Source organism: Aplysia californica, unplaced genomic scaffold, assembly GCF_000002075.1.
Source record: "Aplysia californica isolate F4 #8 unplaced genomic scaffold, AplCal3.0 scaffold00109, whole genome shotgun sequence".
NCBI lineage: Eukaryota > Metazoa > Mollusca > Gastropoda > Aplysiida > Aplysiidae > Aplysia > Aplysia californica.
This window is the reverse complement of record NW_004797379.1, coordinates 1,530,402-1,541,462: the sequence shown is the minus strand read 5'-3', so window position 1 is coordinate 1,541,462 and position 11,061 is coordinate 1,530,402. Positions and strand designations below refer to the sequence as shown.

The following is an 11,061-nucleotide window of genomic DNA, read 5'->3' as shown; positions in this document are numbered from 1 at the left end:
AGGAAGAGGGATGTGTGTGTGCGTGAGTGTGTACTCCCCTCACTGACCCGCCTGAGCGTCGACGTGCGTCTCGTTGTGCACTTTGGACATGTGCAGGATGAGGTTGGACTTGTTGGAGTATCTCTGGCCGCAGTGGCAGCTGTACGGCTTCTCGCGCGTATGTTTCCGCATGTGCTTGTCCAGGCCCGACTTCCAGAGGAAGGCCTTTCCGCACTCGAGGCAGGCGAAGGGCTGGTCCGTGCTGTGGATGCGCCGCACGTGGATGGTGAGCTGCGACTTGACCGTGAACGCCTTGTGGCAGTGCTCGCACTTGAAGGGCTTGGTGCCCAGGTGCGTGCGGTAGTGCGCGTCCAGTTTCCCGCGCTCCACGAAGGATTTCGAGCACATCGGGCACGAGTGCGGCTTCTGCTCCAGGTGGCTCAGCATGTGCCGCTGCAGCTTCCACTTGGTGAAGAAGGATTTGTCGCAGACGTCGCACTGGAAGGGGCGGTCCTCCAGGTGGTTCGACTTGTAGTGGAGCTCCAGCTTGGCCGAGTCGCCGAACGATTTGTTGCAGATGTCGCAAGTGTGTGTCTTGCTGCGCTTCTTCTTCTTCTCGGCCGAGCCCGCGATGCTGCCGTCCAGCGACTCGTTCCCCGCCGAGGCGGCACCCCCGCCACCGCCACCCCCGCTGCTCTCCCCGACGTAGACGTGCTGCTGCTGCTGCTGATGATGATGATGCTGATGCACCACCAGCCCGGGCTGACCTTGCGGTTGGTGGCCAATCAGCACAGTCTGTTGTTGTTGTTGTTGTTGTTGTTGCTCAGCCGCGGCAGATATGGTAGCGGTGGCCTCCCCTCCCTCAGGAAGCACGTACTGTTTGAGCAAGTAGTTGTTGACGACCTGGTCGCCTCCCGACGCCCCCGCGGCTAGGTGTGAGCCATACTGCGAGTACTGGTCCAACAACTGGCCGTCCACGACCTCCACGCGACCATCCGCGGGGTTCAGGACGTTGACTGAGGCCGGCGTACCCGGACCCTGGCCCTGGCCCCCGGGCGTAGCGGGGAGGTAGATGGGCGTGGCGGGGGCGGAGAGGGGCGTGGCGGAGCCCTGCATGGGCGTGCCCGGAGTGTGGGAGGGTGTGGTCCCCGCGGTACTCTCCTCTGGCCGGCTCGGGTCGGTCGAGGCCACAGCGGCCTTCTGGTCCTCCAGGATATGCTGGTTGTCGTCGGTGAAGAACTTAATCCGGAAATAGACGGCCAGGTGGTGGTTGTCGGAGCCCTCTGGGCAGGTCTCGCACATGTCGCACGGGTACAGCTCCTCCTCTATGTGCTTCACCCGGTGGATGTCCACGCTGATGCGGTCCGCAAACACTTTGCCGCAAATGTCACACGCCGGCTTAGCCTGCCGCAACTTCTTCTTCTTCCGCGGCCCGGGGAACGCCAGCGGGGGCGGGCTGGCCTGAACCGGGGCGCTGGTCGTCGCCGTGGCAACATCCATGACCGCCCGGGCCGGCTGCGGCTTGCACGGGTGGCTGATGAGCTCTTGCGAAGAGTTGAAGGTCACGGTGCAGTTGTGGCAGGTGAACTCCTTCAGGATGCCGTGCTTCTTCTTCTTGTGCACCTTCATACACTTGAGCACTCGGAACGGCCGGCTACACACATTGCACGTGAATCGTCTGACCTCCCCGTTGGGGTCCGTCTCGTCGAGGTCGCCGCGACCTTCGTACGAGCCTGCCCGCTTGCAGTGGTTCTTGCGGTGGTACTTGAGGTAGCGGCGCGTGGCGAACCCTTTCCCGCACGTCTGGCACACGAAGGTCTTAGGGGGCGGGTGGTTGGCCACGTGCTCGTCCAAACTGGCCTGATCCGGGAACGGATCGTTGCACACGGGGCACATGAACTCTGACATCTCCATCCCCTCCCCAAGCTCTGCGCCGCTCCCATCCTCCTCCTCCTCCTCTCCTTCATCGTCGTCCACCGCTGCGGGATCTAATTCTTCCATCTTCACCTGGCTGCCCCCCTCGCCCCCCGCCGCGTAGGAAGACGACGACGACTGCTGGCCGTCTACATACTCGGCAGATGGCACCACGACGCCGTTGTTGATGTTGTTGTTGTTGTGGGTCACCAGCACGCCGTTGCTGTGGCTGCTGCTGTTGCTGGTGGTGATGATGGTGGTCCCGGCGGGGTCAAAGGCCGCCGAGTAACCGGGCTGTGTGGAGAAGGTCCCATTCTGAACAAACGGCAGTGTGGAGATGTTGTGGTAGGTCGCCGCACCCCCACTACCACTGGAGGTCGCGTTGGCAAACGTTTGACCTTCGACCCCGGGGGGCGCGGCAGACATCATGGCCGGGTTGAGGACGGTGAAGTTCCCTGACACGGCCACCGACTGGTTCTCCGAGGACAGATTGTCCACGGCCACGTAGATGCCATCCTTGCTGTCCACCACCTCCCCCTCCCCCTCGGCCATCTGCGCCGCCTGCTCGTACCGCACCGAGCTACTACCCCCGTCGTCGTCACCCCCGGCAACCGCAGCTGCCTGGGGGGCGTAGGTCAGCGCCTCGTGACTCATCACCGCGGCCTGGCCCCCGTCGGAGGCGAGCGTCTCGCCTGAGCCGTAGAACACCATGTGTGGGTGGCCGGCAGCGAGCATTGTGCTGAAGCCTTGCGGCACCTCGCCGTTGACCCCTAACCCCGCGGCCGGCATGAGAGCCGTGAAGGTTTTGTCCTGACCCTCCCCGCCCCCCACAACCACCGCCGCTCCCCCCGCTCCCTCCACAAAACTGCCGGCGGGCACCAGCTGCACGAACTCCTTGCTCTCGTGGCCGGCGCCCCCGTTGTAGTCCGTGCCGTTCTGCTCCACCGTGCCGCCATTGAGGAAGTTTGCCGCGGGCTCCAGGGGGCGCGACTCGCCGCCGCCCACCACCACTGTCCCCGCCTCCACCACCACGGGCACGCCCTCCTGGAACGATTGGCCGTCGCCGTCCGAAGTCGCGAGAACCTCGGAGGCGTGAGCCGCTTCCACCGAGTTGGGGTAGCTGGCCATGGACTCCGGCTGAGAGCTAGGAACGTTGGTCACCACCACGCCATCGCCAGACGTGACTTTGTTCGGCTGCTGAGCGTAGGGCCCCGACGAGTCCTCGTTGGCCAACCAAAGATCTTCGGAATAATCGATGCTCAGACTCTTCTCCTCTGGGAGACTGTCGCCGTTCTCCGTGGGGTAAGAGTCTTGCGTGTTGTTGCACTCCAACGTTGCCATGGTGACGCTATCCCCCCGAGAGGCGGGGTGGGAACACGCCACGACTGTCTGTATAAAGTCCGGTCACTGTGTGCCGACCGGCGGTCAGAGCCACTCTAGAACAGTCATCACACGACACACGACACACGCAGTATATCAGTCTGTCACACCAGGCATTCTACGCCTGGGTGAAATATAAAAAATACTAGAACTGTTTTATTTTTTAACGCGGGCTTGACAAACACATCTGCTGGACGAAACTCAGAAGCGTGGAGCTGAATTCTTCGTGTGTCGAAGCACACACACAGGAGGCAAAAGCTAACCGCCGTTCTGCATCATTTTCTCCGTTTCAAAGACCCGTAGACACATGTTTGAAGAACAACTGCTGGAACCCTCAACGTTAACTCCAGCATAGCAAATGTTCATCAGAGAGAAAGAGAGAGAAAGAGAGAGCAGGATAACGAACGAATGTCCGCGACCATCCAGGCAGGACCAGACGTGAGATCTGCTGAAGGATCAACCGGATGAGAGACTTGACGCCCCCACACCTTCTCTACAGCCGGCAGTCATTGTTCACCTTGACATTCTGCTGGGGGGTTCCCCACAAGGTCATCTGCGAACGAGAGAGAGAAGTCGTTATAATTCATAAAAGCACCGGAAAAAGTTTCATGGCCTGATCTAATGGACATCTGCGAACGACGAGAGATTAAAACATTTTTTTTAGTAACAGTTTTACGGCACTTGCAACACAATAAGGTCATAGAAGTGCCGAAGATATAAGAGGTGTTACAAGAGTGTAACAAAAACCCAAAAAAAAAAGGAGGAGAGATAAGGACAAGAGCAGTTTGATAGAAAAGAAGGAGCAAACCACACCAGAGCACCCGCCAACCACCCACACACAAGGAGAAAGTCAAGTCGACATAATTCATAACCATTGAAAAAGTTTTACAGCCTTCTTCTTCTTCTCGATCGCATCACACTTGAAGTCTGGTATCTGTCATAAATTGGGCCGTCCTGCTCAGTTCATCTGTCAGCCCGTATAGCTTCTCTTGTAGCGTCAGTGGGGTTGGCCACGTTTCCTGTCTCAGGGCCCTGTGTGTCTTGCAGTGCTGAAGGATGTGTTCAACAGTTTGGTCCGACTCTCCACACTGGCATTTTGGTGACTGTACTAGTTAAAAACATTTTGTACATATGTTGTCTCAGTCTTGTGTGTTGTGTCCTTAGTCTGAAGATAATCACTTGTTCTTGGCGGGACAGCTCATGGTAGCCATCTGGTGTCTGAGGTGCTTTAAATAGTGTATATATTTATAATAGTTTTTATTTCTGTGTAGTTATTTGACAGCCTGATGTAAAGGAATGGCTTGCCTTAAATCAATAATGGTTGGCCCAAAAACAAAATGACTAAAAAACCTTTCAGAGAACATAACGGAGGAAAGAAACTTCTTAGTTTAGTTTTAGTAAGAGTTTTACGGCACTAGTTGCAACACAATAATATGGTCATATAAGTGCCGAAGAGTAGAGGTGTTAGAAGAAAGTTTTTAGTTTTAGTAAAAGTTTTAGGGCACTTGCAACACAATATGGTCATATAAGTGCAGAAAATTAGTATTAGAGGTGTTACTAGAGAGTAACAAACACAAAAAAGGAAGGGTGATAAAGACGACAGATGCTTGAAAGGAAAGAAGGAGCAAACCACACTAGAGCACCGTAGGTAGGCAACATTATAACAGAGAAAAAGGTCGAAGACTATCAAACGTTTTGCGCAAATTCAACCATACACACAAAAAATTAAATGACACAAAACTTGGTCAAAGCCAAAGCCCAAAACAATGGTAAATGGTAAAGCTCATGGGTGCTCAAAGGCACTGGTGTTTCTCCTACACTTGTGGTTTTTTCTTTTTCTTTTTTAGTAGTAGAGGTTTTACGGCGCTCGCAACTGCATACGGTCGTCATATGAGCGCCAAGGGGTGAATGTCAACAGAGAAGTCTTTATAGGGAATCAGACTTACTCTGCTCACCTCTCTAGCCTCAACAGCACAAAGTCTGCTTCGACTATCAAGGCACTCCGGAAATAGCAGGTCACAAGAGAGTGACAAACATACAAAAGAAATAGAGGGATTGTAGAATCAGCCCATTTACAATTAACAATTCTACCGTGCATAAGAACAAATTGGTCACTTTTATTTTTTTTAAGGACAAGTGGGCCAGATTTCGGGGATTTCCAGAAATCTTGACCTACACCAAAAGTGGGCATTGCCCTACATATAGGAGAAGTTTTGTTTCATTGGTGTGAATATTTCTTAGGATAGAGAAAACTCTCCTTGTCTTTTAAAGAATGAACAAGGGGCAAAAATTTTTACCTTCGATTTTCTCAAAACAGCATTTTTCTGGATAGCCCCCTTGTGCTTAAAAGCGACCATATATAGTCCTAATAATTGTTCAAAATATGGCATGCACACTCAAAGCAGTGGATGATGTCAATTTGATAAAAATGGAATGTGTTTGCTGCAAAAGCCATGCTAATCCTACTTCAATTTCATTTCACAAAGTTCAGAACCTGCTATCCCATGCCATTCAGGAAATGGCGAGAAGTGTTTAAGTCTATCTAATTATAATAAATTATAAATTTATTTCTCCTAGATCTCCATCAAATAAATCTGGCTAGCGATACGTTGCAAAGCCAGTTCCAGCTATTAGTTTTTTAGTCTAGTAGAGGGTTTTACGGCGCTCGCAACAGCATAATGTCAAACAGGGAATCAGGCTTACTCTGCTTACACCTCTAGCCTCAACAGCACAAAGTCTGCTTCCACTATCAAGGCACCCCGGAAATACCGGATCACAAGAGTGTGACAAACATACAAAAGAAATAGAGGAAAATGACAATAGTAAGGATTAGGAAAGAAAAAGCAGCAGTTCCCTGATGAAGTTCAGGCACAGTTATTTATGAGCATGCCATTGTTGAATCAGCCCATTTACAATTCTACCATGCATGAACGAGAAATGTCCCCCCTTTGGGAATGGCCTAGACACTTCAGTCAGTGGCACTGCCCCAGGGGGGAGTTCCAGCTATAGTGCGGTCAAAAATTTGTGGTGGAACTTATTATCTTCAAATTATGTTTCTTAAACGGGTGAATCACTGTCACCCATATTTTACACAGCAGTTTGAATCAATTTCTCTGAACATAAATATATTTTTCCACAACAATTGAGGTTAGATTTTTTTTTTTACTTTTCTTCATCGATTAATATATAAAATATACTATAAAAATCTCAGCAACGTGGAAAATGGGATTGTTCACAGCACTTCCTGAGCCTACATCACAACTCACCAATTACACTTTTTGGTGGCAAAACTTGTTACAAAAAAATAATTTTATAGCGTACACATTTTTTGCACTTAACGGTCCTCATACGTTAAATAAGCATATAAAGTCAAAGTCACGATTAGAAAACGATGACAGATTTGTTTAAAATTAAAAGCGATATATTGCCCCAGCTGTGTAAACTTTTTAAAAGCTGTAGAAAAAGCATTGGAAAGCATCGACTTGGATTTTTTTTTGATTTTTTATTAATTTTTAAATTAATTTTCTAGAATACAGTGTACTGGTGCTTGAAAAAATATTCAATTCATTGACAGTAAGACACACAAATTGTTCTAAAAGTTAAAAGCAGAGATGCCAACCATAGAAAACCAAAATGAGTACTGGGAAATTAAATATACATGAAAATGTGTATTTTCAGGGGGGGAAATGTGCCCCACGACCGACAGACCAACTAGTAAAATGTTCAGGGTGTCCAGCAATATTTCCTGAAAAAAATGTACCAGCTCATCAGCTCGAAAAAGGGAGCACACACGCATACAATATACATGTATCCAGTCAACAACATGTCAGGGTTCAGTGTTGTACTGGGGTTTTGTTTGACTTAAGTATTTCAGTCTATTATTATTTTCCTCTCATTACTATATTAAAAATTATTCTTGCTTTGAGCGTTCGGAAGGGTCTAGAACAAGAATTTCGACTATCAAGAACCAGTCTGGGTATCATGATCCATATTATGAACTGACAGACTAAAATTATTGCTAACTTGAATGGCTCAAGTAGACCCATGCGCTGTGAGAGTTGTAACAACTGTGAGAGGGCAAGATGCAGTGACACTGAAAATCTGCCAGTCTTGAACAGAAAGCTACAACATACACTGTAGGTATAATTTACTATCACCCATCCAATGTTTACGCTTCTAACACTTTATACAATAACACAGACTTGCAAAGTAAGAAGGGTCCCGATTCCGCACACAACCTGCACCAACGCGCGCTTTGCAGAAAGCTCTAATCAAAATTCTTAAATTGCTTCCAAGTTTTTGTCCTCTGGTGTTGCCTTCGCCCCCCCCCCCCCCCCCCCCCAAGTGTATCTTTAAAAAAAAATAATTATATAATCCCCTCCCCTATTCCGTAGTCCTATACTTCGCAACGCAGTTACTCCCACCAAAGATGGTCTTTGCTCACACGATGCCACATTTATTTAAGATGCGAATGCGTGCAGGTTCATTGACCGGTCACGATGGTGAGCCAGACAATCTAAAAATCGGACGACGCTTGTATTTTCTTTTCTTTCTTTCCCACACGTGACAGCACAGAGACAAGTCCGAGTGTTGATTAAATTTTATTTGCACGGCAATACAGCGTTTACACTGCACTGCACAACCTGCATTGCACAAATGTTGCGTTATCAGACTACCCTTGACAAACTTCTCAGTGGTAAGGAAAGCGAAAGTAGATCTTGATTTTCCCGATCGAGCATCGGTGTCACATACACTTCCGTCTGCCGCCATAGCCGCCTGTTCGCCTGAAACATACTCTCGGACAGGGAAAAGGTGAACGAATATAACATCACAATCGCGACCGGCAAAAATCAAGTTACTGACCTTATCAGACTTGGTTTTCACATATTCCAGTTCCGCGAGACTGATACTATTTTGGCAAAAGATGGGACTTCAGATAATCAGGTTTACTCGCCCAAGCTGAATCTCGTATTTTTCCTATTCCAGGATGTGTATTTTTTCATGAAAAGTCGTATTCGCGTATTTTCGGCAAAAAATTTAACTAAAATACACGTAAAATCATACTGTTTGGCATCTCTGTAAAATTCATTATTTTTGTGCAAACGGGGAATCTATATTATACTATATATAAATAGTTACGGAGATATTTGACAATATAAGTTAAGCCACAAATTTTTTACCGCACTCTAGGTTGAATTGTAGTGGCGTCGGTGGCCAAGTGCTTAGGCTCTCAGACTCGCAACCGTAAGGCCTTGGGTTCGAATCCCGTCAAGGGCCCGACATTACAGTGTCCTTGGGAAAGGTGCTTTGCACAAATTTTCCTCCCTTCACCCAGGTGGAAATGGGTACCCGGCTTTAGACAGTGAACGATCTTGTCAGTTTGACAGTGTTTGAGCGCGTGAAATCCGCAGCTTGCACTATATGCTTCCATGGAAGCTGAGAATGTTTCTGAGTGTTTTCAGAGGGTCTGCTGGGGTAATAATAGACTTTGTAAAGCGCATAGAGCATGCTCTTGAGCATGGATATGCATCGCTATATAAATGATATTATTATTTATTATTGAATGCTCGCAACCAGATCACAGCCGTGAAAGACCAGCAGCCAGGTTTGCCCTTCATTGGGCATCATTTGGTTCTCGACAAGCAAGCCGGTTTTGACCTAAATTTACATATTGTCCTTTAAGAATATATCGTGTACAATAGAATAAGCAGAATCAATCTTAGAAAACCATTTATCAGGATGAAATGCACACCTGTGCTGCATGCTTGAGAGGCCTAAATTAAAGGTTTTTAACATGATGATGATGCCACCGGGTCCAAAGTATTCACCAACCATTATTAATATTATCATGTAGAAACTTTATGAGGCCTTAACATCGAAGTTTCAAATTTCATTTTTAGGACTAGAAATAAGAATGGTAGTACAATTACAGTTAGAGGCTATAATTAAATAAGGAAGAGGCTAGCCATAGGCTACTTAAAGACGGCTAGACTGGACGGCTAGACCAGCAGGCTAGCCGTACTTTTATATTTTGGCTAGACTGACAAACAGCAAAAAATAGCCCTTCTGAATTGTAAATATTTTCACTTTGCAATACCTAAAGTATTTGCATTTGGGACGAAACCAAAAGGTGCCTTACTGACAGTATTTTAAACCTGAATAATTACTAATGAGACGTGTGTACTCAACAGGTTTCTATAGGTTCTAAAAAGAACGGCTAGAATGTCAGGCTAGAGGGCTAGGCTAGCTGTAGTAATAATGACGGCTGAATTGTAAATAAAATTTTAGTTTGCACTACAAAGTATGACTCCTAAATAAACAAAGTATTCCAGACAAAACCAAAAGGTGCCTCACTGACATGTATTTTAAACCTGAACTGAATAATTATTTTACTAGATCTAGATTCTAGATCCAATGAGACCTGTGGACTCAATAGGTTTCGGTCAATAGGGCCTAACCTAGATCTAAGTACGGCTAGACTGGCACGTTGAGTAGACGGCTAAGCTAGCCGTAACTTGAGGACGATTAAATAAGTATAAAAAAGTGTAGTCTCATCATCAATTCTAATTCTAAACATCAAAGACCATGTAGCTTCATACTTCATGAATTCAAATCAAGTCTAATGATTTTCGTTATGGATAGCTCTATAATACGTTTAAGGCCTATTTCTAGACCTAGATATCTAGATCTAGATCTAGACTTTTGACTGAAACCCACTCCTGACACACACTGGCATGGGGGAGCATGGAGAGGGTCAGGAGTTCAATAATTTTTGCATCACAGTTCTGATTTTGAAAGTGAAAACACTCAACCCACATATCTACAAAGCCCGTTCAGGGATCGAGACATTAATAAAACTGGTCATGAGTGGAAAATGCATGGAACTACTAATTTCTTTATATGTCTACACTCATCAGTGGCTAACTCATCTGAAGCTTGGTGTAGATTTTAGGTCCAGGTTTTTATTTTTACCACTGAGTGAAATGTGTGTGCTGTTGACCACAGCAGACATAGGTCAGGGTTTGAATTTTCAACCCACATATCCATTAGACAGGCCAACCACTAATCATTTCCGAGGCTCGTGGGGCATAAAACATTTATGTGAAACCCTAGCGGGTCGATCGAAAGGTCGGGTCCTGTGATAAATATTTATTAAATGAGTCCAAATTGAAAAATTTGTCCTGTTTGCGCGATGGCCGATGATCAACATTGGTCTCGTTGGAAGCACAATCACGGTGCCAGAACAACACAAGCCGGAGCAAAACCCAGGACTCAATTACCTTCAATAGATGAACAATGGTTATTTTGCATTCAGTAAATCCAATGGCAGCATCCGAAACTGGAAAAGATGATTTTGAGACGAATATTTTGATGCTGATGTTGACAAAAGCTTTCTAATTAATCGATAAAATTCTTTCCTTTGTTTTTTAAAACTATAAGTGACAATACATACGAAACAAATGTTGTCGCATCTGATTAATACGGTCTGCCAGGAAAAAAGCTTGTGATTTTAATTATTCTAATCATATCATAAAATTTCTTGCAAACTAAAATTATTGTGCAATATATATTGTTAAAATTTGGACTTAATACAATACCCTACCTGGTTCTCATTGAATCGGGTTGAACATTTTAATATTCACGTTCTAGTAATAAGTTCGTCGTGAAAATAGCAAGTTTTTATATCAACAATGTTTTTATACCGTCGGTTTACTATACACAAGACTAGGCTAGGCTAGTTGGCTACAGAGCCGAAAGTCGAGTGTGGTTAGCCTGTGAATTAGGATT

General features: G+C 46.8%; 1 protein-coding gene across 1 annotated transcript; it reads right to left on the bottom strand.

Annotated features, from left to right (window-relative positions):
- On the bottom strand, nt 1-10,697 carry LOC101861353 (zinc finger protein 316). The gene is made up of 2 exons (XM_005095631.3): nt 10,554-10,697; nt 1-3,826 (listed from the first exon to the last, which is right to left on the bottom strand). Exon 2 carries the CDS (start codon nt 3,232-3,234, stop codon nt 40-42), a length of 3,195 nt encoding a protein of 1,064 aa, XP_005095688.1. The 5' UTR covers nt 3,235-3,826; nt 10,554-10,697; the 3' UTR covers nt 1-39.
- Between the last annotated feature and the right edge of the window lie 364 nt (nt 10,698-11,061).